At 37.7% G+C, this 25,548-nt stretch overlaps 5 protein-coding genes across 10 annotated transcripts in view; 1 reads left to right on the forward strand and 4 right to left on the reverse strand.

The window, feature by feature from the left end:
- The window catches only part of LOC107755583 (protein yippee-like 3), an 8,600-nt gene extending 7,350 nt beyond the window's left edge, over positions 1-1,250 (reverse strand). The window contains exon 1 of the mRNA XM_016572466.1: positions 962-1,250. The gene's annotated coding sequence lies outside the window, so the exon portion shown is untranslated. The remainder of the gene's footprint in view (positions 1-961) is intronic.
- A 132-nt stretch (positions 1,251-1,382) lies between these two features.
- Positions 1,383-7,270, reverse strand: LOC107755582 (glycerophosphodiester phosphodiesterase domain-containing protein 1-like). 3 transcript variants are annotated; one of them, XM_016572465.1, is made up of 12 exons: positions 6,946-7,269; positions 5,926-6,105; positions 5,404-5,446; positions 4,844-4,979; positions 4,308-4,353; positions 4,099-4,217; positions 3,862-3,951; positions 3,631-3,764; positions 3,485-3,544; positions 3,336-3,387; positions 2,990-2,991; positions 1,383-2,217 (listed from the first exon to the last, which is right to left on the reverse strand). In XM_016572465.1, exons 2-12 carry the CDS (start codon positions 6,062-6,064, stop codon positions 2,091-2,093), a joined length of 948 nt encoding a protein of 315 aa, XP_016427951.1. In that variant the 5' UTR covers positions 6,065-6,105; positions 6,946-7,269; the 3' UTR covers positions 1,383-2,090. The 3 variants fall into 3 exon arrangements, with proteins under 3 accessions (XP_016427951.1, XP_016427950.1, XP_016427949.1); XM_016572464.1 differs by lacking the exon at positions 2,990-2,991 and having other exon boundaries at positions 5,926-6,084; positions 6,946-7,270; XM_016572463.1 differs by lacking the exon at positions 2,990-2,991 and having other exon boundaries at positions 6,946-7,270.
- A 2,874-nt stretch (positions 7,271-10,144) lies between these two features.
- mapk3 (mitogen-activated protein kinase 3) lies at positions 10,145-18,905 on the reverse strand. The gene is made up of 9 exons (XM_016572469.1): positions 18,606-18,905; positions 16,789-16,971; positions 16,484-16,673; positions 16,007-16,123; positions 15,811-15,925; positions 14,546-14,677; positions 13,459-13,568; positions 13,214-13,342; positions 10,145-11,539 (listed from the first exon to the last, which is right to left on the reverse strand). Exons 1-8 carry the CDS (start codon positions 18,815-18,817, stop codon positions 13,223-13,225), a joined length of 1,179 nt encoding a protein of 392 aa, XP_016427955.1. The 5' UTR covers positions 18,818-18,905; the 3' UTR covers positions 10,145-11,539; positions 13,214-13,222.
- A 748-nt stretch (positions 18,906-19,653) lies between these two features.
- nudt9 (nudix (nucleoside diphosphate linked moiety X)-type motif 9) lies at positions 19,654-22,984 on the forward strand. Of its 4 annotated transcripts, none has more exons than XM_016572473.1 (8): positions 19,654-19,690; positions 20,578-20,805; positions 21,044-21,133; positions 21,226-21,312; positions 21,487-21,598; positions 21,737-21,883; positions 22,615-22,699; positions 22,808-22,984. In XM_016572473.1, exons 2-8 carry the CDS (start codon positions 20,627-20,629, stop codon positions 22,951-22,953), a joined length of 846 nt encoding a protein of 281 aa, XP_016427959.1. In that variant the 5' UTR covers positions 19,654-19,690; positions 20,578-20,626; the 3' UTR covers positions 22,954-22,984. The 4 variants fall into 4 exon arrangements, with proteins under 4 accessions (XP_016427959.1, XP_016427957.1, XP_016427956.1 ...); XM_016572471.1 differs by lacking the exon at positions 19,654-19,690 and adding an exon at positions 20,160-20,375 and having other exon boundaries at positions 20,581-20,805; XM_016572470.1 differs by lacking the exon at positions 19,654-19,690 and adding an exon at positions 20,166-20,375.
- A 510-nt stretch (positions 22,985-23,494) lies between these two features.
- The window catches only part of LOC107755586 (serine/threonine-protein phosphatase 4 catalytic subunit B-like), a 5,002-nt gene continuing 2,948 nt past the window's right edge, over positions 23,495-25,548 (reverse strand). Inside the window, exons 5-9 of the mRNA XM_016572474.1 lie at positions 25,148-25,249; positions 24,859-25,032; positions 24,371-24,497; positions 24,088-24,277; positions 23,495-23,968 (exon numbers count right to left, since the gene is read on the reverse strand). Of these exons, the coding sequence (XP_016427960.1) occupies positions 23,839-23,968; positions 24,088-24,277; positions 24,371-24,497; positions 24,859-25,032; positions 25,148-25,249 (723 nt within the window). The 3' untranslated portion in view covers positions 23,495-23,838. The remainder of the gene's footprint in view (positions 23,969-24,087; positions 24,278-24,370; positions 24,498-24,858; positions 25,033-25,147; positions 25,250-25,548) is intronic.

Below are 25,548 nucleotides of genomic sequence, written 5' to 3' on the forward strand. Positions count from 1 at the left end.
ATAGCAGTAACTGTAAATCAAATGTAAGCTAGCTAATACAGCCCAAATTACTAGCTCAAATGAGTTAGTGTATTCCTCTTATATATAATATAGTCTGTTTTATATTATTTATTTTCATTTTTAATTTAGTGATTTAAACTTTTAATTTAGTATTTGTAAGCAATTTTATATTGTACTGTTTTAATGTTCTACTAATAACAGTACAGCTGTCATAAAACCAGAGAGAAAGGCTGCATGGCTAGAAACTGCTGATCAACTGAATGCGCATGTAGCAGCATGTTAAAATGTTTTCAAATATCTTAAAACAAAGTCATTAAATCTTGGGCACAATACAATAAATACAGTCGGTTGTAGCCTATATTTTTATTTATTTGATTTAAGTTGCATTTTCTGTATACTTTTATTTTTGGACCGAAAATTGTATGCGAGAGAGTCAGCGCCGTAATATCAATGCGTTCCTATTGGTCAGTGTTAGAGGAGCGCAGCTTAGCCTGACAGTTAGCCTGCCTCGGACCAGGTTAGTTTCCCAGCGCAAATTGCCAGAGTGACTGAGCGTGAGCTATGGTAATTTTGCTTTATGAAACCAAATCAAGTGAAAATAAATCAGACTAACTGAAATAAACCTGGCTAATTTGGTAAACCTGTTTTATGAAACAGCCCCCTGGGTGATAACGTCACAGCTTAAAATGACCGCCAAATCGTTTTTGAAATGAACTGTTCGAAGGAACCGATTCGCGGAATTGAATCATTTCCCCTTCACTAATAGAAAATAGAACGAACGAACGCGGCCAGTTGCACGTATGCCAGTCACCTTTATTCACGTTTCGAAATAAAACCCTCTAAATATACAAGTAACAATTTCACCATAGTGCACAGGCTCTACAACCATGAGTAGAGCCGTTTCAGATTGGAATTGCTTCTAGCCTCCTTGCTCCATTTGACACAATGAAAATGGACTCACCTAAATATAAACGATTTCTTCAAGACAAACGCTGGTCGCAGTATTATCGCCAGAAGAGAAGCCTGCTCAACTCAACGGCGTGGAGCCTGAGCGTTCACTAATCAAGCGCACTAAACCAAACAAACGTGCGGCGCGCTGCGCTGCGCTTTTCCCACAACTCCCTCCTTTGTGTCCCCCCGTCTGTCGACCTGCTTTACTGCCTAAACCATGTGATGTCAACAGAAAGCTTCGTAATTCCCAAAACTCAAGCAAGCCAGCGTGCTCAATACGTCGCAGCCGAATATAATCCGTAGATTTGTTTACTGTATTTTATGAGGAAGTTTCTTATATGTCATGTGGCGCAAAACATACCGTAGCTGACCAATCAGAATCCAGACAGCGACGTCTGGAAATATAGGTCAGCCAATCAGAGGCGCTCTTCCCGTGCGTTTGAAGCCACCTGAACTTTACAGTTGCGTTAACGTTTCAGCGAGCAAAAACAACAAAGCTCTCGTGTTCTGGTTATCTTCGTCTTATCGCTTCTTTAGAAGTGGCGATTTTGGGTCCTCTGGTTGTTTGCATGACAATTAAGTCACGCAGATGATTTTAAAATACTTAACTGTATAATCAAAGCCGCCGTGGTTCTGTGTGACATCAAATGATTCACTCATTCACAAATGATCATGCATTTTTGTATCTAAAGAAGATTTTCAAATGGACAGTGTAATTCAGTCTTTGATGTCTACTGATCCCCTGTTGAGCACAGCTGATGGACTTTGCACGGCCTCAAAGAAGTTGGATAATGTTTGTTTGCAAACATAGGTAGGGAGGCGCTAAACTTACGCTGACTTACTGAAAACCACAATAAACATGCTGTGAACATGGTGGGATAATAATGAACGGAGCAAAGAAAACAGTTCACTTGTAGAATATATGAGTTCTATTTAATCTTATGTGTGTTCATACTCACGAAATGTCCCATGAAGAATGCCATAAACCAAGTTTTATGTGAACACTATGCCAGTGCTGATCAGCTAATAATGGGATTGATATAAAACTTGGCTGTATGTTTAAAGGCAAACAGCATTTGTACAGTGTGTGTGTGTGTTTGACTGGACAAGGGTTAAGTACATTGTGTATTTGTGTTTGATCACGTGTCTTGTGTGTGTCTTCTAATATAGTTTGATAACAGGGTGGGATAATCAGTCATGACTCCTGTTGCTCCTGCAGCAAATGCAGTCTTAATATCCTCTTCCTTATTACACATAGAGATGAATCTAAAGAGAAAAAGAATTTATTTTTTATTTTTTTATTTTGATGCATGTAGGTACATACACACAATCTGAGACCAGTTTCTCACTGAAAAATTAAAGTTACTCAATATGCTAAGCTGTTTCTTAAAGGACGTACACCCATAAATGAAAAATTGCTGAACATTTACTCACTCTCCGGCCATCCAAGATGTAGATGTAGTTTGTTTCTTCTTTGGCACAGATTTGGAGAAATTGAGCATTACATCACTTGCTCACTAAGTGAATGGGTGCCATCAGAATCAGAATCAGAGTCCAAGCAGTTGATAAAAACATCACAATAATCCACACAATTCCAGTCCATCATTTAAAGTTCTGTGAAGTGAAAAGTTGTGGATTCCATAACAATGCTTCTTCCAGTGAAAATATCCATAACCTGTTGTCCTCTCACACCATATCCACTGACATATTTGTTTAGAATAGTTTTCTCTTGTAAACAGTGCTTAATCTGTCCATATTTCTCTCCTGATATGGATAGAAGACTCAAATTTTAACCAAAGCTTGAAGTTAAAAACGTCTAAATGATGGATTTGTTTCTTACAAACCCACAGCTTTTTGGTTTACACGACATTAACTGATGGACTGGAGTGGTGTGGATTACTTGTGGATTATTGTGATGTTTTTATCAACTGCTTGGACTCTGATTCTGATTCTGATGGCACCCATTCACTTAGTGAGCAAGTGATGTAATGCTCAATTTCTCCAAATCTGTGCCAAAGAAGAAACAAACTACATCTACATCTTGGATGGCCGGAGAGTGAGTAAATGTTCAGCAATTTTTCATTTATGGGTGTACGTCCTTTAAGAAACAGCTTAGCATATTGAGTAACTTTAATTTTTCAGTGAGAAACTGGTCTCAGATTGTGTGTATGTACCTCTCTCGTTCTGACGGCACCCATTCACTGCAGAGGATCCATTGGTGAGCAAGTGATTCAATGCTACATTTCTCCAAATCTGTTCTGATGAAGAAACAAACTCATCAACATTTTGGATAAACTAAGGGTGAGTAAATTTTCAGCAAATGTAATTTTTCGGTGAACTATTCCTTTAACAACACAAAAACATGATATAGCATGGCCACAGACCTGAATTCCTCTGTCTCTGAGGTGCTTGAACATCCCTTTTCTCAATGTTAGTCTGACAAAGAAACATGTAAACCACAGAAAACCATTTCAATCTAAGGATAAAAAGTTAAATAAAAGTATAGTCTGATAATACTACTAAGATTAGTTACCTTTGAATTAAAAAGACGAGCAGTCTGCTTCTCATAATCCACATTTCAGGTATGTATTCTCTGTAAGAAAGAGATTAGTGAAAATGCATCTGTGTGATTATTACCAGGCACACAGCATAGTATGGAAATATTTAGTGTATACTGACCTGTTTATGATTTGTGGCAAGTAGAACTGCAGGAAACTCTCTCCGAGGGGAACAAAAGGCAGAAGACCGGTGTAGTAGAGCAGAAGCAGCTTTAAACCCCGCTTTACAGTGAACATGTAGGGCATGGAGGAGTTCTGCCATTGACAACAAAGGAGACATAGAGCTAAAGAGGAAAGTATGTGGGCGATTTATTTTTGAAACAAAACAGGTAGAACATAAATGCACACGCACTGTTTTGCGACAATTTTTCATGATGGTGGTGTCAACAGAAGCCCAAACTGAGGTGGCCTCTCTGTTGTATTCCTTCACAAGATCAGAAATCTAAATAAAGACAGTACATAAAATATAACATTATTGAGATAAAAGAACAAAGAGGGAGGTTTAGTAAACAGATGTAGTTAAATATTATGGGCCATTTTGTGGCTCAGATTTTGTAGTACATATTGAGTATGATGATTGCTCTCTTGCCCTCTCAATCAGCATGCTGTTATTCTCTTTCACTTCAATGTTTACAGCTATGTGTGGAAATTTGCGGAAGACATCCTCTAATAACGCAAAGTTTCTATCTGACCCAGTGCTGAAGTGGCCTGTGCAAAGGGAATTAAAACATGTATAATCATTATGCATTAATAAACATGTTAATATGTGTTAGCAGTTTCACTGGTAAAAACACACACCTGTCTTAAAGGTCACTTCGAGTGTCTCATTATAAGGTGGCAACTCCTAACAAAAAAAAAAATTCATAATAATTATGAAAAAAGAAAACATTAATTATTAACCAAAACCTGTGGTTTATAAACATTAGCATTCAAAAGTTTTTGGTCTGTAAGATTTTTTAATGTTTTTTTTTTTTTATGTTCACCATTTATTTGACCAAAGTACAGTAAAACAATATATTTAAATGTTATTACTATTTAAAATAACTTTTTTATTTGAATATATTTTAAAATGTAATATATTACTGTGATGGTAAAGCTTAATTTTCAGCATCATTACTCCAGTCACATGATCCTTCAGAAATCATCCTAATATGCTGATTTGGTGCTCAAGGAATATTGCTTATATATTATTATCAATGTTGAAAACAGTTGTGCTGCTTCGTAATTTTGTGGAAACCATGATTCCTTGTTTTCTTTGATAAACAGTAAGTAGTAAACAGAGCTGGTAGAGCTGCACAGTATATCAGGAGAAAAGGTTAACCTTGACCCCTGACCTCCAGGTTTAAGGAGGAAATGTTGACATCTTGCCCAGTCTGCCGCAGGAGGTTCTCATCATGTGACACAACCACATGACCATCTTTAGTCAAGTGACAGTCTAACTCCAGCATCTCTGTGCCCACTTCAGCAGCACTGAAAGGAAAAGAGACATTTTGGACATCGCAACTTTAATGACTGCGGCAAGAACAGTTAAGCTAAATCTTTTCAGTGAATAAATGTCATGTGGTTTCGTATATGTATTACGTTCAATTACTTGAGCTATAATGAATTGAGTGGTATGAACCATTTTTTTTGTAATTTTGGACAATTTTGCCCCAGTCCTTATTCACTTTTATGAATTAAAAAAGAGTGGCCCAAGTATTCTTTTGTGTTGTAAATTTTTTTTAAAATTGAAATTATTGAAACAAAATCAGGGTGAGTATGTTAATATCAGGGAGACCTATTCCCCTAAAAGGACTGGGAAAATAAAATTGTGATAGAGTCATACAAATGTAAGATAGGAACTTAAAACTGCTCTGATCTACTGTTCAGTCTGAAAAACTGATCTGAGACTCACTGTGTAAAGGCCTCCATAGTGTTCTCAATCTTTTCACCACAACCTGAGGACAGAGAGCAGGAGGTCAGAAAATGTGGACTGACTCTCATAGACACACAAACATAAAAATTCCTCAAATAGTTAATCACTCACTCAATCACATATTAACTAGCTTTATATACAAACCCCACGAGGAAAACATTCATACATGCTGTCACAAACACAGAATTATCTAATGCTGTGTATTGACAGGTTTATGGAATAGTCACAAGATTTCCATATATTTGTCAACAGATCATATACATTTTATAAAATAATCGTTTGTAAATCAGAAGGTTTATGTAACTTTCCTTGCTGTATGTTAGGTCACTTAAAAAGACTTTGGCTGTGACATACATACAGCAACAGGTGCAGATGATTTAATTGTGATTTAATATAATATTTATCTTCAGCATTATTACAGTTAATTACTGTGACTATACCTTTTAAAGGTAAGAATCCCAAACCCCAGACATGAGCTGGTTATTGACTCAGATACTGTACCTCCTCTGTGAGAGATGTGGGTGCAGTAGAAGGCTGTCTGTTTCTTCTTGAGCAGAATATGAGGGTTCTTCAGAAAGTAGAGTGAAGTGAGAGCGTAGCCCCCTACTGCTGGGAGCAGGTAGTACAGGTAGCTTGCCATAATGCCCACTATAAGGGGCTCTGAGAACGCAAAAATCTGATCTTTGAAGAAAACATTGGATTTGAATATTATTTCATATTTTCTTTTAATTTAACACCAAAATTGTAATGTTATACAATAATAACAACATTAAATAAATTCTAAAACGTATTATATATACATATCAAAGGAAAGGTGTATTATCAAAAATATGTATTTTAATATTATGTAATATTTCTGATAATTTAACATCCAAAACATCCTAATATTATACAATAATGACATTAAATTAATTGTAAAAAGTATTACAAATACATATACAAAGGAAAAGTGTGATATCTATCTATCTAAAGTGACGTGACATATGGCCAAGTATGGTGACCCATACTAGGAATTAGTGCTCTGCATTTAACCCATCCAAAGTGCACACACACAGCAGTGAACACACACACACCGTGAACACACACCCGGAGCAGTGGGCAGCCATTTCTGCTGCGGCGCCAGGTGAGCAGTTGGGGGTTCGGTGCCTTGCTCAAGGGCACCTCAGTCGTGGTATTGAAGGTGGAAGAGAGTGCTGTACATTCATTCCCCCCACCTTCAATCCCTACCGGTATGAGACTCGAACCCGCAACCTTTGGGTTCCGATTAGGCCACGACCATTAGGCCACGACTTCCCCCATTTTGTGTAGAGTACTATCTATCTACACAAAATAAAATAAAGATTATTGGAGTATGTTTTACAGAAATATGCTATTTCATTCTTTCTATTTCAAATTTGAATTCAATCCTTGACATTTCTTTATTGTATTGTATATTGTAGGCTATCATATACAGTATATATATATATATATATATATGATACATCCCCATCTAATAATAATAAACGCCAAAAAACAACTTACCAGTACTTCTATTTGTTCCTTCAACTTCTTATTTGAGATATCCTGGAGTGTCTGATCCAGATTCAGATCCAAGTACTGCTTCGCCAAGCACCTGTCTTCAGTGCTGATGTCAGTGTGATTTTCCTTATCTTTTCCCTTGCCTTGCGTCTCTCACCGCTCTAGTTTACTAGTTTCTCAGCCACTCCCTTTTCTTCCCTCACTTTGCCCATCACATTACTTAGCAAGAAATGTTGGCCAATTAGCAAAGCAAATTGAGATAGCACTGTAAATCTTCCTCCTTTTCCTTCATTCCTGCTAACATCAATGCGACCGCACAAGAGAAAGACCTAAATAATGAAACCTTTCTCTCTAGGTGTACATTCTCAGTTATCAGTCAGTCATTGGTAGTTGTGCTCTTTGCAACTCCGAATTCCCCCCTCCTTTTTTTTGTGAATGTCAGTGGTGTATGAATGTTTTGGAATGCAGTTTGCTCGACTGCATGCAACACATGTGGCAAGTGCAGGTTTGAGCTGTCTGTGAGTTTTCTGAGGCCTCCCAGCACATATCATTCTGCTTGGATGCTTCACTTTTTCTTTACTTTAAATTCTCACTTGTGCAAATTAGGCAAGATATGAAGGGAGAACCAACAGGATGGGATAGACAGCACAAGGGGCTTTTGTGTTTTTCCGTGTCATCTGTGCAACAGTTGGTAGTAGATAGCAGACACGAGTTGATGTTTGGCCAGTATTCATGTTTTCACACATTTCAGTGCTTAACAAAGGCTTACGGTGGGATAAATGCGAACTCACTGTAATGCACACACAACAAATGTACACGCTGTCAGCAGAACATTTTTGTGTTCTATTGTTCTGGCTTTGTATAGAATTGCTGAGAGACTGTATGTGAACAAACAAAGGGAAGCAGAGACAGATGGGAAGGGAGGCTGCGAGAGATACTAATAATCCACACCTAATTTGCGCAGTCTTGGCAAACTGGTTTCATCAAAAGCATTGATTCACCTCAGTTTCATGTAAACTGCAGTGAATCAATGTATTAATGAAAGCATTTTAGTCACTTCAGTTTTGTTTGAATGAGTCGTATTAGTATAAGTATGCAAACACGCCCAAAACCTAAGGAGCTGGATCTGTCTTCAACAGCAGAATGCCTCACAGCAGAATTCCCAACCCATGCTGAAACATGCTGGCGAAGTAGAGGAGTGGTCCAACTGGACAGGCAACTTGGCTGATTTATGAGGAGAGAAAAGGTAAATGAGTTCCTAGAAAACAAGGAGTGGAATTTGGAGGAGAATATTAGTCCATTTATTAGCCATAAAATTAACGAAACATTAACTTCTGTTAAAGTTTACCTTTGCTCGGCTTAAACTTGACATGCACATCCAATGCATTACTTTTCCATCGATATGGAAAATTAAGTCGATTTTGACTGCCACAATGCCACTCCCTTGACACAAAACCAGATAACTCCCATCTTCAAAAACTACATCAGGGAATATGACTAAAGGGAAATGTTACTGTTAATGTTATTACACCTGTGTATTGTGAAATTGGAACAAGCCCTCAAACTATTCACTTACACAGAGGCAAGGACATAATTATCTATCAAACATATTAGAAGATAATGATAACTGAGTGACAATTGAAAAAATCAAGTGCAAATAAATCAAATTACTTTTAAGTGCACAAGCAGAGCAGTCAATTTAAATTAGTCACATGCGCAATTGAAACCAATTAGGTTTGAAACAAAACATAAAATCTAAAATACCTGTAATGCCTTTTATGAATTTAAGGAGAACATATGAATTTTTTAAAATATCATTTGAAAATAAAAACTTCTCAGTATGTCAGTATATAGGACTGATTATTGATGGTAAATGGAATGTTTATATGATTATTTAAAAAGATAATGTATTTTTGTGTTTGCTGAAAAATAAGTTTAATTCTAATTTTCTTTCCCTTTTTAGTAAAAAAAAAAAATCAGTAAAGCAGAACCAAAAAAAATCTTTATATATATATATAAAAAAAAGGATTTTAAAAAAACCACACACACAAGACAAAGACTTACAGTATCAAGAATTTTATTTAATATATGTATATAATTCTGTTTTTGTTAATCGTTTAATTTATTATACCCATAAGCATATACATAGACTATAACCATCCATAGCTCATTTCTCTTGACAATCTACCCATATCGTTTAATCATCTTTTAAAATAATTCCTTATAAGATTTAGGGAAAAAATTGACTTCAGAAAGAGAGAACAGCCAATTATTTTTCACACCCAAAGCGAACAAAATGAAAGAAATGCAAAACGTACTTTAAAAAGGACAAAAGCTTTTAAATCCCTTTTCAATTTTTAAAATAAAAAAAAAAAGAGACCTCACCAATATAACACCAGCAATAATCATAATAACAGCCATTAAAAGGACATTATGATATCTGCCTCCTTTACAGGCTTTTGAAATCATATACTGTATGCGTGCAGGTTTATATGTGAGAAATATACGCGTGTGTGTGTGTGTGTGTGTGTGTAAGACTGTTGACAGTCCCCATGGTCCCATTCACAATAAGCATGTCATTGCCATTGACAATACAGTAATATAAATAATCATTTTCTTGGTAATGACTTGTTTCCCTCAGATCACAGAGCGGGATGATCTCCCCTCCTCAAGAGGAAGCAGAGAAGAGCAGCTTCTGGTTGGAAAGGACAGACGTACAGACAGACACGGGACTCGACCGACCGTCATTGCCTGTTACATTTCACCCTAACAAGCGGGGGATTAAGCAAAAAGATGAAGACTAAAGCTTAGAACGAAAACAAGGAAATGTTCGTCACAGGAATCGATAAAATTGCACTAAAACTGAATACGAAAACAAAACGTTTGGTCATGAGACACAAAGTGCAGGTGCACCGATTGAGAAATGTCACGTGATTGACGTGCGGGGGTGAATTTCCTCTGCAGTTGGGGCTCGTCTCAGTGGGGTTTTACACAGGGGGGTTTATTAATTTATGCAAATCACACCCTGTATTTATGCAAAACAGCTACACACGGTGTCATTTTAACTCTTCCCACTTGAGCATGCTTTCCTCATCCATGATTGGCCAAAAGCAATGTCGGTTTCTTTAAAAACGGCATCGAAAGATGGCGACATCTCACCGAAAACGTATAATAAAGGCAGATAGTTACGTCTAAGATGCAACGCATGCAGAATAAGTCAGTTCGAGACTAGATACACACAAGGTAAGCCAATCACAGGCAGGAGAGGCATGAGGTCAGCAAGCCCTGTGGAAAAGCCCTTTGAAAAGTTCTGACATCACAGGGAGGGAATGAGAAAAAATGTGCTATGGCTCTGAAAGTGTTAAGCTTGGCTATGATTCCTCAATCACTCCAGGACAAGTGAAGAAAAACAAAAGATGCGAAAGAAAAAGAGGAAGGGACTGACATCTGCGAGAAACAAAGCCAGAACGTGGGGAGCTGTGTGTGACTTATCAGAAAGGAATCATGGCAACAGTAGCTATGGACATGGTAACCAATGACAACTATTGTTATTCACAAAGAAATCAGTATCAACCCCCCTAAAAAAACGTAAAAGAATGCACAAAGAAGGTTTGCACGCCACAGAACCTTCAGCAAATGAACAGACGAGCGAGATGAGAAAGAGGGAAAGGAAGCCAACATTAAAAGAAAAAAATGATACTGATGGCTTAAATTTCCCAAGAACATTGGCAAGAAATAGTCTCAGTTCTCAACAGTAGAACATGATATTTTACAGCAGATGATACTATTTCATCTCACCCTCTTTCCTCCGTTCATCCTGCCTGTCGCGGTTTCTCTTTTACTCAATATATTTCTCAAGAGCCAAAACGAGACCTCTCTTTCCTCACAATAGAAAACAAACCAAAAGTCCAAGCTCATTAAACGTAACATCATTTGTCTTTGAATGAATTTAAAAAAAAAACACAAGCAATGACTTCATATTTCAAAAGATACTCAAATATAAATTCCCAACATTACAAAACACGATTTGTAACTGATCGCAATGTTCAAATTACAGTGTACAAACAGATCGCCAACTTACAATACTCCAATGAAACTCAAAACCACTTATATATACACACACACACCAGTCAGTGCCCATCGTAGAGATTCTCTTTCTCTCTCTCCATCTCTGTGGAATGACAAAAAAAACAAAAAAAAAACACCCGGAACAACACAGACCAGTAGAGAGACACCCTCGAGAGAGACATAAAGAGAAAGAGACGGATACAGAGAGAGGAGCAGGGTATTGTTAGAAAGGGTGAAAGATGCAGTTGTTTCAGAGAGCAGGAGCTGTGTGCAATATGTGATGAGAACAGCGAGTCTGACGGCCCCCATTAATGGCGTTATGATAAGATGATATAAGCACAAACTAGCGTACAGCTTCCAGGCAAGAAAGAGAGATGGACAGATAAACAAAGCTCAAGTTTTTAAATGTAGATTTTTTTGTCTTTTTATCTTGTTTTTTTTATGTATATATGTATGTATATGTTTTCGCAGGTTGTCTGGAGTTATCTTTATCTGAGACTCCATGCTGCTCGGTTATTCTCCGTGACGGCTGCAAAAAAAAAAAAAAAGGATTACTGACCATCAGTAGACATCAACACAGGTTTAAGCATGGACGCATGAACGCATTTTCGTTTGCGATTTTCGCATTCGTCATCCTAAAAATTTGTCAAGCACAGAAACCTTGCACACAGAGTCCGATACACATTAATTCATTTGTTGCAAAAAAATTCGCAAAACAATACAAAATGGAGTCTTCAAGCAGTGAGGATGATTTCCTTCTTAAAAAGAGAAAAAGAAAGGACATATTGGGTCCATTCAATCCTGAGATAGCGTCGAGAGGAGGAGAGTTCCACCTCCTTATCGAGGAGCTGCGGGATTCAAAGTTTACTTCAGGATGTCAGTGGCTCAGTTTGATGCTTTGCTAGCAACACTGGAGCCACATATTAACAAGAAGACCACCAATTTCCGTGCTGCGGGACAAAGTGGATCAACTCGTCAGGCGCCATTCTTGAATTTGGCATTTGCATGTGCGGTGGCTAGGAACTGTCAAAACACCTCTCAAAATGCTTGCTATGGATGAGAAAAACGCAGAAAATCAAACCCGATCCAATTTTTTTTTACGACGGACGAAAGTTGAGGTTGTATTTATTTTTTAACGTGCACAAATTTCAGACTCAGTGTGCAAGGGACCTTAAGGCTTTACTCAATTTAGGGAGAATTTGAAAATAGCTTTCATTGAAAAAATAACTGAAATTATATAATCTTCAAAGTAATTCTTAATATGCTAATATACAGAACACACAAAAAAGACGATTATTCTAAAGATAAATGTTGCATGTCAGTTTTCATTTTTGTATTAGTTAAATAATAAATAAAGTTTTAATTTTAAATATGTAAAAAAGTAGAAATAGTTCACCCAAGAACAGCAATCGAATCTCATCTGTACTTGTATATTAAAATGTATTACACATGGTTTGATATAGTAACTAATGACTTACCAAATATGAATTTGCACAAATAAAATGTGAAAATAACCATTTAAGTCTCAAATACACAAATACAGTGCACAAGTCACACTATTTTATTATTTTTTTCCTTTCATGGAAAAGGGCAGCTTAAATATTGTTATAAATATCTTATTTCGTGTTTTGTGGACGAAAATCAGTCATACAAGCCATGAGGGTGAGTAAAATTGCCATCGATTCATTTTTGGGTGAACTGTCTTTAACTGCTTCATATGACTTGTGTTAGTCACTGCTCTTGACCTCTGTTATTTCTTTCTTGCATGCCATAAAAGCCCCGTTCACACCAAGAACGATAACTACAAAGATATTAGCATCCACACCAGCGGACGATATTGTCTGTTTTTTCTAAGGGTATGCTCGTCTGCCGCTTTAAATTCTCGAGCTCGTTATAGCAGGATGGATTCTGATTGGGTGTCAATGTTTGTATCGTTCATCAGCTGGAAAAAACTCGTTTTGAAAGTGATTCCAACGATATCGTTTCTCTGTGCCTTTATCGTTATAGCTGTGGTGTGAACTCTGCTATTCTTTAATATTCAGAACGATTTTTAAAACTATATCTTTATTGTTATCTTTATAGTTATCGTCCTTGGTGTGAACGGTCCTTTACACAGAATACTACTATATATATATATATAAATACATTAACATTTCTCAGACTTGTAGATTTGGTCATTTGACGTGTGCATGTGCTTTTGTACCTGTCCCTCTCAGGAGCCCTGGTAGGTGGCCTGGAAGCGTGCCGTCTCCTCATAGATGAGCTCTTTCAGCTTCTCTTTAGGAAGGTCGTCCAGCTCCATGTTGAAAGTGAAGGGCTCCTCAGCCACCGGCTGAATTGGCAAACAATGCGAAATGCTATTAGGCTTAACTAACAGATATGGGATTGTACAGATGACAGACTGAAGGGGTGTGGGACAGAAATGATGGAGAGGGGAAAGACAGATACCTCATCAGAGGGGTCATAGTACTGCTCCAGGTAGGGGTGGGCCAGTGCTTCCTCCACAGTTATACGTCTGATGGGGTTAAAGGTTAACATGCGGTCCAATAAATCCAGAGCTGAAATGCAATGGTAAAAGTACATAAAGAAGTTCCACACTTCTGTTAAATTTATGATTACAAAGCAATTTAATGACTAGTTCTATCATACAACCAACATATTATACACAACTATAGTCACAACAGAGAAAAAGCATACAAGGATGTAGGCATGGGCCGATTACCGATTTCAAGGTATACCGTGATTTGAAAATTTCACGGTTTCAAAACCGCTAATATTTTCCGTTATACCGTTCCTGCGGTATGCGCTGTTTTTCATGTCTCCTCAAAGACTGAAAGTGTAGGAATCCCTCAGGTTGAGTGCAGTGTAGGTGTTGGTGTTGGTGCGAGCGAGCGAGCGGTTAGTCACGTGTGTGTGTAGGACGACTGAAGGAGCTTCCACTGGAACTTATGCGATCGGCAACAGGCCGTTTTTTGTCTTATTGCAAGCAACTCGTCTCTGTTCTGGACTTGCACAAACTGCTGTATATGAATTATATATAACTAAAATGAAATAACTGTAATTATAGATTTAGGTTAAATAAAGATGTCAGTCTTTATTTTTCTTCTTTTTAGGAAATAAATCAAAGAAAAAATAAACAAATTCTACTGTTCCTAATATTCTGTATGTTGCTCAAAAACAAAAAACATTGTGTTCAGCTGAATTTTTTTATTTTTTTTACCCAGTCATTTAAAAATAACACATTTTAGAGCAGTAACGACAATACCGTGAAACCGTAATATTTTTGCTTAAGGTTATCATACCATCAAAATCTCATACCGGCCCATGCCTACAAGGATGTCTTCCCTGCCAATGTTTTATTAAACATACTTGGACAATGCAGTCAGACTGTCAAAAGATCATTTGTTGACACCCACATTTGTTCAGTACTCCCACACTCACTCACTCACAGACACACACACACACGCACTTGAGACAGCTACTGCCAGACCCCTCTACATATCATTTCACTAAACATCCTAATGTGTACACTTACCTTTGTTGTCTGCTTTGGGGAACAGCTTGCTCCATGGGATTTTCGGTTTCTGGGGTAGAGACTGGAGGTAGTTCCTGGCCTTCATGTTGATGATGCAGTTCAGATCATCTTGAGAGGGGGAGCCCAAAATACCTGGTTGATGGGGCAGGAAAATGATCATAAAATGAACAATGTGCTTGCATTCCCAAATGGGTCAAATAACAATACAGTGGTCCTCAACTGAAAACCATTGTTTCCATGGTCTACTTTGGTTTTTGGGAAAGCAGCCTTGATAGGTCACGGACAGCGGGGAAGAAAACAATGCTAATGGAAATAATAAAATGCAACTAACCTTTTCTTGTGCATAGTTGAGATAAAAAAAGAAATACGACTATCGACTTTTCAAGGGAGTAGAAAATACTTCTGAATACACTTCAAAAGCTGTGCATCCAATCAAACTTTACAGTATTTTGGCATAAATTCATTTAAAATTCATTTTTCTTGGTGGAATATTTACAAACCATAATCAAAACTATATGCCAAGTAAAAGCTTTTACACAACAAACAATTCTGGTACTGTGCTGCGTTGCCACTAAATATAATAATAAAATTAACATAAGTTTTACAAAATACATAAAATTAATTTACAATGAGTAATAATGCCAAAAAGCAAAATATACAATTATACATTGTTAAAAATTGGGGTTGGTAAGTTTTTTAAAAAATTTTTTATGCTTTTAAAAAAGAAGTCTCTTATGCTCACCAAGGCTGCCTTTAATTGATCCAAAAAAAGTAAAAACAGTAATATTATGAGACATCATTACAATTTAAAATAATCATTTTCTTTTTGAATATAATGTAATTTATTCCTGTGATAGCAAAGCTGAATTTTCATCAGATATGATTCCAGTCTTCACTGTTACACGATCCTTCAGAAATCATATAATAATATCTATCTAACATGCTGATTTGGTACATTTATTATTATTATCATCAATTCGAAAACAGCTGCTTAATATGTTCCCGGAAACCAGGGAAGTGGCTGATGATGACACTGCACACTGTTCAGAAGCTGATAGTCAATACTCTGCAGAGTGTTTCCTGTCCTCACTGATACAGTGTGTCATTGAGTCATAACACAGCACTCTCCGTGCTGCATGCAGTTGCCACAGAAATTTTTTTTTTTCTTTTCTATATTGTGCTTCAGGTACCGCAGAAAATGAAACAAATGAACAGGAAGTCAGAAAATGGGGAAATTCCAATAAGCATTAAGCACTAGTTCTTACCCAAAATGTGGTTGAGCTGGTCCAGATAATGCTTTCCAGGGAAGATGGGTCTGTTGGACAACATCTCAGCTAGGATGCAACCCACAGACCAAATATCAATAGACTTGGTGTAGCCCTGAAAGATTAAGAGAGAGAATGTCAAAACATGCATCAGGTTAACATGTTAAATGCTAACGACACAGACACATGGACATACCTTGGAGTTGAGCATGATCTCAGGAGCACGGTACCAGCGAGTAGCCACATACTCTGTGAGGAATCCGGTGTGGTCATGTTCTGGGTCGGCTATCCGTGCCAGCCCAAAGTCACAGATCTATGGGTGAGGAAATGTAATTATCCTCCATACAACTCTCCAACATGCCATTTTGCTTTAAAAAGCCCCTCATTTCTATATTTAGCTTCACTAGGATCACTGCCTTAAGATTAAACAAAGCACAAGAACTACATTACTAAATTTGGTCCTGCGTTCCTCAAAGTATGTGCACTGAAATAGATCACCTACAAAACGATTTCCATTTCACATTAGGTTTCATATTTACTTTTTAATGTCAGGTTATCTGTTTGAAGTTTCTGTCACTGTCAGTGGTTTACTAAATGCTGCTTATTATATTAAGAACTAGAGTTTTATGTTTGGAGTTTTATTCTTCAGGAAAATCTGTGTGGCTTTTCTGACCTTGAGGTCACAGGTGGTGTTGATGAGAAGGTTCGAGGGCTTCAAGTCTCTGTGCAGCACATTGGCAGAGTGAATGTACTTCAGCCCTCTCAGGATCTGGTACAGAAAGTAGCAGATATGGTCGTTGCTGAGTTGCTGTGTCTTCAGCAATTTGTAAAGGTCGGTCTCCATCAGGTCCTGTACGATGTAGCTGAAATGCAGTTAAAGAACTACAGCACAACACTGTCCAAAATCTCAAAAATACAATGGTATTTGTAGGTATCAGCCTAGTGCATTGTGTGCTTGGAGTGCATGTTTAAGGATACACATCCCTCATATAATCGATGCGACGCGCTCTCAGGATGTCATTGATGCCGATGATGTTCTCATGACGGAACCGCAGGAGGATTTTGATCTCCCTCAGGGTGCGCTGGCAGTAGGTCTGGTGTTCAAACGGACTGATCTTCTTAATGGCCACTCGGATCTTATTCACATTATCAAAAGCTGAGCTGCAGGCGGCAGGGAAAGAGATGGTGGGATAAGAGGAGGGAGTATAAAAAAAAAAATTCTCATACAAGCTTGTGCACATATTTAACTCTTATAGCATTTGGAATGATGTTCAAAAAGTGAACAGAGGTGCTTAAACTTTAGAAAAGTCCTGAACGTCAACCTAAGACTATGATAAATATTATTCATTATTATATGAGGAATGTATAAATTGTCAAAATCCCTGCTGTGTGTTTTAGCTAAAACCTTTAAATTAACTTTTTAATATATATATATATATATATATTCAAATGTTGAATATATATTATATTGGGGGGGGGGGATCAAATGTTGGTTTGCAGTTAGCAATAAACTAAATAAAATGGGTCCCAAAAAATGTAACACTTGGGTAAAACAGTTGCAACATGTTAGGCTCGGCATATGCAGTCTATAAATATTTATTAATAAATAATAGATAAACAAAATAAAATAAGATCATTCACTTGTCTTCCCACCAAGTTGTCCCAGTTTTAGGACATTATTTTATTAAATTATTTTAAAAACATACAAATGATTACTAAAATGGACATCAATTCAAATCACAAAAATAACATCAAATTTTGATAAAAATGTAAATATTTTTTGTATGCTTTTAATTGTTAGATAGGTTTAAGGAAATCTCTCAGATAGGACAGGCCAAAATCCCCATTTTACATATATTTGATGTGTTTAAAACTACTATGTGCACTGTACTTGTGGAAAATATCTAGTATCTGTTCCTTTATATATTTTTCTCACTATGCCGCTGTCTGATAGCCCTACCCAAAGATATCCATAGAAGGCCTTTGTGTAGTATTACAGGGAGTTTGTTTACATCCTCCAGCAAAACTCGACAGTCATTTTGAGGATGGAGGACAGACCAACGCGCACAGCTATGAATTCTGCATCGTATATATTTCACCATCGTTTAACCAAAACTCATCAGCAGTTGAGTTGACATCTCAAAAACGGTGTGAACTTATTTCTAGAAAAACCGCAAGAAATGTTTGCTAAGCCACTTCATCCACATTTGGCCGCATCGTAACCACGCCTGTTTGACGAGCTCAGAGTGAGATGTCAGATTGCTAGCGGTGGAGCCAACAGCACTGCACTAGCATGCAGTTTCACACTACAAACAACAAAACACACTCCCAAAATCACAAATGACAAGTCACATTCAACATTTAAACTCATCGAGTGTTCTCAATAACATGTATTCACGTGCAGCGAGACAGAGCAATTTTGAACGTTCCTAACAGTTACATGATGCCAAAAAACACTGTTTATGTAGGCAGCTCGCTATGCGTTCCAACACAACCAGTGCTGAAGAAATGGGATTTAATCCAATGCCTTACTCGCAATCTATTGTTAGCCCTGAGATTCTAGGGAGGATATGCAAGGAAACTTGTTGAGCGGAGAAAATGATTCTGTTGCTTTTGAAACGCCGTGTATATTTTATTTTCTGTCTATGAAAAGGGAATGCGGAATGGCACAGGCTTTCAGAGAATCAACACCCTTTTTCTTTACTACGAAGAGCTGATCAGTAACGTGACCAGCCCATCAATTCTCGCCCCGATCCAACAAAAACGAACAGAAAAAACGAGCAGTTTCCGCTTACCAGACCATTCCATAGGCCCCCTCCCCGATGTAATGGAGATCGGTGTATCGGGGGCCAACGTCAAAATTCTGTCCCTTCACCGACTCCAGGCCGGGCTTGGATCCCGCCGCTCCATTAGCTCCCCCGGCCGCGACGGCTGCTCCAGCCCCGGCGGCGATGCTACTCGAGCCCGCGGTTCCGGCCGCCGCAGCGCTGCTGCCCGATTCCGCCATCGCTTCTGTCCGCAAATAAGTCGCCTTAGCGCAGTCTCTGGGGGAAGGGGGGCCTCCTATTTGCCTTCAGATCAAAGACGGGGTAATTGGATCGCAAAGGCTGCCGTTATACGGTGCGCTCTCCTGACAGTGGAAGAGGAGTCGGTCAAGGCCTCCCTGTGGATGCGAGCATCTAAACTGAGCGCGAGCACGCACTTCTCCTGTGCAACAGTCGGGGCGCTCGACTCGAGTGGGTGCGCTGCATGCCTCCTCCCACGGCTACGGTAGGCCCTCCGGCGTGATTTACAGTTTGTGGTTGGAAAAAAAAAAGCGAAAGGGAGAAGAGACTATGCTGAAGTGTGAGATAAACACACGAACTCGGCATATTTTCCATCATCTGAACATTTACCACTGGAACAAAAACAGGCATCATATATTCTCTCACAATTACATATATTTTACCTAAACGCACACACAGTCAAACCAAAATTTATTCAGACACCTTCAACATTTCTCACATTATCACAGTTTATTCGCTGTAGTTTAGAAAAAGGTAATAAAATATAAAAAGAACTGTGTCTTCTTCTTCCGTTTTTTGGCGTGTTACATCCTGTGTGCATATCGCCACCTACTTTTGCTGTTATGCAGTCATGGTTTATTTATTATCAATTTATTCCTTGTTTTTCTTTTCCTGTTCTTACACACGTATATACACAAATATTCAATTACCAAGCAATGCTTAATTTTGTTCAGTCTGTGGTGTAAATAGGTTGCATTAGCAATTACAGAAAAAAAAAACACTTAAGCAAAACATCAGGTCAAAGTGTCTGAATAATTTCTGGTCCCACATTTTTATAAATTTTACTGGTAGTCCACTGTATGAAGAATTTTTGGGTATGTCACAGTTTACTTTATTTTGCTATCCACACTTACATAAATGAACTATAGTGTTCTGCACCCACTAGTAAAAACATTACACAAGTATCAAACATTATATCTGGTATCTGAATATTTTTTGGTTTGAATAAGATAGGTAGATAGATAGATAGGTAAAATGAATGTAGTTATGTCAAATTGGGAAATTACTACAAAATATCATGATCTACCAACTTAATAATAACAACAACAACAATAATAATAATATGATGGTTCTTATTATTATTATTAGTTAAAGGTGAGGGATCGTGATATTTTATACTCATTTGATTTCAGACATAACGCATTTGAATCTTATTTATAATTTGATGCATTTAAACAAACAGATGTACACGGTCTCAAAAAGCATTAATTGTGCCCATTATATTGGGTCGACTACACTGTACGATTTCCCTTTTAAGAAATGTATAATCTACTAGAGATTTACATGTAGGCCTGCAGCAGAGCAGCCACAGCGAGTCGCATGAATTGCGTCACCGAAGAGGCTGGGCTGGTCTCTCATTTCCTGGTTACTGCAGCTCTGCTGGGTTTGGTTTATAGATTGTTTTGGAATGAAAGCAGTTTCCCGTAACTGGGTTGCATCGGTGCATGTAGCGCTTAGTCTTATTGGGCTTCCCTACGCGGCTGGCACAAGTGGAGTCTGGTATGTAAATGAATGTAATAATTAATATTAATTTGAATTCTGAAGCTGTAGTTGTGACACAAGCTTGACCGGTGTGTAATCTGCTCTCTTTTTTGACTTGTGAGTTTTAAAATAAAAAACCCGCTCCGGTATGGAAATTATTTTTAAAGGTACATTAGCAGCGTGAGGGTTAAATTAATCGTTTCGTTCAACCAATTTTCAGCAGGAAGAACGCCATTAGCCGCAGTCTCTTTTCATCAAAATCTGTCTACATGTCTCCTGCCGCACACTTTACGGCTCGCTGTCCGGTATATCCCGGCTCAGACACACGTCGCTTCCCTGTCCCAGATGACAAAGTAGACTGGGACACAGACTGGCCCCAGTACAGCCCTGTTAACTATACCGCCCCCACTGTACTGAAAAAGCCTGTTTGGGCTGACCCAGAGATCGGGTGAGTACAAAATAAATAAACAAATAATATAAAAAAAATTAAGAAATATATCATTTTATTTATGTTTAGTATATATAATTTTTTATTTCTACAATAAATTGCAGCCCTAAATATTAGACTGTACATTTTATGATTTTGTTTAAAAAAAAAGGTGTACCACAAGAGAATTATAGTGATAATCATTTTCCTGATAATGTTTTGAAACATACGTATAAAAGTCCATTTATGCTTTCTTTAGTGCATTTTCCCCACAGTTCAATTCTTTAGATGGCTCTGTGGACCGGATAAGCCATGAGGGCTCGTATCGTCTCCAGAATGGCAAACCACTGTGAGTCCAAATACTAGATCATCCAAAATATTTCAATAATTGTAATATTTACAATGCTTTCCTGCTTATTACTCACCGTAAATCATCCTCAGCAATCCACATGGAAGAACTGGGCTAGAGGGCCGAGGATTACTGGGAAGGTGGGGTCCAAACCACGCCGCTGATCCAATAGTTACCAGGTACTAAAATGTGTGTCGTAATAAATAGAAACCAACCTTTTACCTGTAATCTCTTTCCCATTTGACCGGTTTAACTGTTCCATGCATGCAAGGAATTTTGTGTGTAATGTGGCAGGGTTCACATGCTTCAAACATTCTTGAAAACTCATTCCGGTTTCCTGTGGCCTCATACAGGTGGAAAAGGGACTCTACAGGACAGCGTGTCCACCACACTAACTCTCAACTACCTGTGCTGCAATTTGTGTCCATCAAGAGGTTGGACTGTGGCGAATGGGCCATCCCAGGGGTGAGTTTGAACCTCGGGGCTTGTTTTACATTTTCCGAATGGTTATTTTGAGTGAGCAGCATCTGTGGGGGTGAGGTTTTTAAAAATTTATTCTGCTAATATGCTCACAGATGGTTATGATAATTGTTGTGTGTTCAGGGAATGGTGGACCCTGGAGAGCGCATTTCTCAAACACTGCAGCGCGAGTTCTCAGAAGAGGCATTGAACTCTCTGCAGGCATCTCCAAGTGAGAGGGAAAAGATCCAAAAGCGAATCACTGAACTTTTCAACTCAGCAGGTCTTCAGGTGAGACCATGCGATTACACTTCAATGATTTGGAATAATTATGATATTTAAATGGTTTTGAAAGAGGTCTCTTATGCTCACCAAGGCTGCATTTATTTGCTTAAAAATACAGAGAAACATGTGAGAGATTAGATTATACTATTTTAATATATTTTATAATGCAGTTTATTCCTGTGATTCAACAGCCTTGATTGAAAAGTGATACATTTTTCAGGATTCTTTTATGAATAGACACTTATCAACTTACTCGAAATATAAATTTTTTGTAACATCACAAATGTCTTTAAATGTTGTCATTACTGAATAAAAGTATTAGTTTTTTTTTTTACTTACCACAAAACTTCAAATGGTAGCGTATTGCAGTTTCCATAAAAATATGAAGACAGTCTTTTCAAGCTGTTTTCCAATTTTAAATTACATTATAAATGTAAAAAAAAAAAACAGTGTGGTCAAATTAGCAAACCTTCAGCAAAATTTTGCAGGCAAAAAAACCCTATAGCGATACATGAATCACCGTTTACACAGAAGTCAATTTTAAACCTGTTGGCCAACACAGTGAATTCGTGTGATCAAATTTAACACAGTGAAAAATTTTTGCACTCATGAAAACAGATCACGCAGATTCCTGTTGCAATTACTGGATTTCACTCACAGTATTTTACCAAACGGTAAATGTGACTGTACCTTGCATTGCATTGCAGCGCTATAACACAGCATTTTTTCCCCTATAGGTGTATAAAGGTTATGTAGATGATCCAAGAAACACAGATAATGCTTGGATGGAGACAGTTGCAGTCAATTTCCATGATGAATCAGGTAAAAACAGTGTATTGATGAAACATAGAATAATATTAGGGATATGTTATTGACTGAGTAAAGAACATTGTTCTATCCCACATATTTAATTCAATTCTTTCTATCTAGGCAATAGTGTGAGTGAGCTTCCATTGCAAGCAGGCGATGACGCAGGTCAAGTGAGCTGGATTGATGTTGACTCCTCTCTGGCCCTTTATGCGAATCACTTGCATTTCCTAGAGACCGTTGCGAAGGAAAGAAATGCACACTGGTAACAGAAAATAATAAAAAGTGCCTTTCTGCTTTAACATAATGATCCATTTTAGTTGGCCACTCTGTAAGATCAGAAACAGAAAAAGGGTACTTAATAGCAAATATCTTACCTAGTCTAATCAAAAGGAATAATCTGCTTAATGTTGGCAATCAAACACAATATTTTGGACATTAAAATGTTTGTTTTGTAAAATAGCAACAGGTCAGAACCAAAACAGCCTCCAATTTATGCGCACATCAACTAGATCCCATTATTAAACCTGTAACCATTGAACTCAAAATAGTACAGTAACTTTAAGTATAGCCAGTTTTCAATGCCTTTAACTGAGCACCTAAAAGTTGACAAGTCTTATCTTATGTGTATGATCTTGTCCATGATGCCATTGATTACTTACATCGTCACAGCCTTTGATGCAAGATCTCGTAAATTGTTTTAGCTTTGATTACAAACATTTTTATCAGTGCTAAATGATTACAAATACGGAACACCGGCTATATAAATACAAGCAGCTGCATATTAAAAACTAACTGCAAGTTTGTGGATATGCTCATTTTTGTAGATTTATAAATACAAATATATAAACCCACACATTAGATTCTTTTTGTTGGAAAAAATATCACCAGTTTGAAAATACAAAACTACCACATAATTAGGGAACAGTCAAAACAGGTTTAAATACATTTTACAAGATGTAAGAATAAGAAATACATTTGTAATGAGGAAGGAATGTGAAGGCTAATGAGAAACAGGCAGTAAATGCTGTAACTGGTCCATTCACAGAAGTACTGAATGTTGTGCAGATAAAAGTTGGCCAGCGCAAAAAAAAAAATTAAGTTCATACAGGTTGCTTCTGATGCTTCCAATTTTTCTCCCGGACTGAAAAAAGTCAAAGGAAGTAGTCAGCCACAGGTTTCTTAGAGGGGATTCCTCTGGTTTCCTGAGGTGCAGCTTCGAATATAATAAACTCCTTCTGGAGATGCTCATCAAGCTCCAAAATGGCTGCCACATTACCACACCTAGGAAATATTCCAAAAGAGTAAATTAAGTACAGCACATTCAGATCTAAATAGTCACTGTTACACACAAGAGTTACTGGACCGCTATGAGATAGAAAGAAAGAGAGAAAGAAACACACCTATAACAGTAGTTTGGAGCAGACCACACCGTTAACACCGTCTCATTGAAATGCCACTTGTAGCCCTCCATCACCAGCTGATGAGCTCTGCAGATCATGCTGATATCATTGGCAGCATTAAACTGTGCCACCACATCACTACCAAACAGATATCCAGCTCCTCTGGGACTCACACCCCACCCTGTGGTGTCTAGAGACAAGAAAAGAGACCAACCAATCTTAGGTATTAACAACATATTGAATGCCTTTCCTTTATGTCGTACATTACATTAGCCTCTCGCACCTTCTGGGTCAGACCACAGTAGGTCACACATGGGTCCATCATGAGGAACTTCCTGTTTTCGGTCAATAGTCCTGATCTGATCCAGAGTTTGAATAGATGGAGAAAGGCCACCATGCACACAAAATATCTGAGGAGCAAAAACAGCATGATACTTTGATTCAGCAAGGATGCATTAAATGTATCAAAAGCGACAATAAGAGTTTTACATTCATACAACATTGTATTTCAAATAAATTGTGTTCCTTTAAACTAACTAATATTCAAAGAAGAGGAAAACTGTATCAAAGTTTTCACAAAAAAATATTAAACAGCTGTCTTCATTGATTAATGTTTCTTGTGAACCAAATCAGAAGGATCATGTGACACTGAAGACTGGAGTAATGGCTGCTAAATAAGAAAGTATTTCTATAAATAAGAAAGAAAATAATTACATTATTAAATATATTAAAATAGAAAGTGGAAAGATACAGAATTATAAGAGGACCTACCTTGCCATCAACAATAGCAGAGAGGGACAGGTAGTCAAAGATCTCTGTGCAGTACCTCCAGACTGTAACAGAGCCGTATTTTCTAAGACACTCGTCATAAAAGCCATACACTTGCGTGATCTGCCTTGACTCGTGATTCCCTCTGATCAGCGTTATTCGGTCAGGGTATCGCACCTGAAGACATAAATATAAAGGACTGTGAATAAGGGCAGACTACAGAGTGCAGAACGGCTTTAACACAACACACATTACAAAGCAAACAAGATTAAGTTCAGGACAGATACTGTACCTTTAATGCTAGCAGCAACAGGAAAGTCTCCACACTATAAAACCCTCTGTCCACAAAGTCTCCCATGAAGAGGTAGTTTGTCTCTGGAACTTCACCCCCCACCTGAAGACCCAGAGGACAATGATAAGAGTCAAACAACACAGCACAAAGAACTGCTTTTTAGAAACTTCCACCAGTCCATACACGTTTGAAAGTAGAAGTATTGTCAGTCAAAGTCGAAGTCTGCTTTATTGTCAATTCTTCCACATGTACAGCGCATACATACAGAGAATTGAAATTGCGTTACTCTCAGACCCTTGGTGCATACAGATAACATTAACAGTAGAACATAAATTACAGATAAATACAGATTAAATATAAAATACAACTATAAAAATATACAAATAAGGACATGTAAAAAA

Source organism: Sinocyclocheilus rhinocerous, unplaced genomic scaffold (genome assembly GCF_001515625.1).
Source record: "Sinocyclocheilus rhinocerous isolate Xijiao unplaced genomic scaffold, SAMN03320098_v1.1 scaffold2849, whole genome shotgun sequence".
Taxonomy (NCBI): domain Eukaryota; kingdom Metazoa; phylum Chordata; class Actinopteri; order Cypriniformes; family Cyprinidae; genus Sinocyclocheilus; species Sinocyclocheilus rhinocerous.

Coding starts and splice junctions, on each gene's coding strand:
- LOC107755582 (XM_016572465.1), bottom strand. CDS start 6,064: ATGGCAAGCTACCTGTACTACCTGCTCCCAGCAGTAGGGGGCTACGCT. Junction 4,354..4,843: donor TTTCCTCCTTAAACCTGGAG/GTCAGGGGTCAA, acceptor TTTTTTTGTTAG/GAGTTGCCACCTTATAATGA. Junction 3,388..3,484: donor CTCGTCTTTTTAATTCAAAG/GTAACTAATCTT, acceptor TTTCTTTGTCAG/ACTAACATTGAGAAAAGGGA.
- mapk3 (XM_016572469.1), bottom strand. CDS start 18,817: ATGGCGGAATCGGGCAGCAGCGCTGCGGCGGCCGGAACCGCGGGCTCG. Junction 13,569..14,545: donor CCCCAAAGCAGACAACAAAG/GTAAGTGTACAC, acceptor ATTGCATTTCAG/CTCTGGATTTATTGGACCGC. Junction 13,343..13,458: donor ACTATGACCCCTCTGATGAG/GTATCTGTCTTT, acceptor TTGCCAATTCAG/CCGGTGGCTGAGGAGCCCTT.
- nudt9 (XM_016572470.1), top strand. CDS start 20,284: ATGAAAGCAGTTTCCCGTAACTGGGTTGCATCGGTGCATGTAGCGCTT. Junction 21,134..21,225: donor CTCCAGAATGGCAAACCACT/GTGAGTCCAAAT, acceptor AATCATCCTCAG/CAATCCACATGGAAGAACTG. Junction 21,884..22,614: donor TCAACTCAGCAGGTCTTCAG/GTGAGACCATGC, acceptor TTTCCCCTATAG/GTGTATAAAGGTTATGTAGA.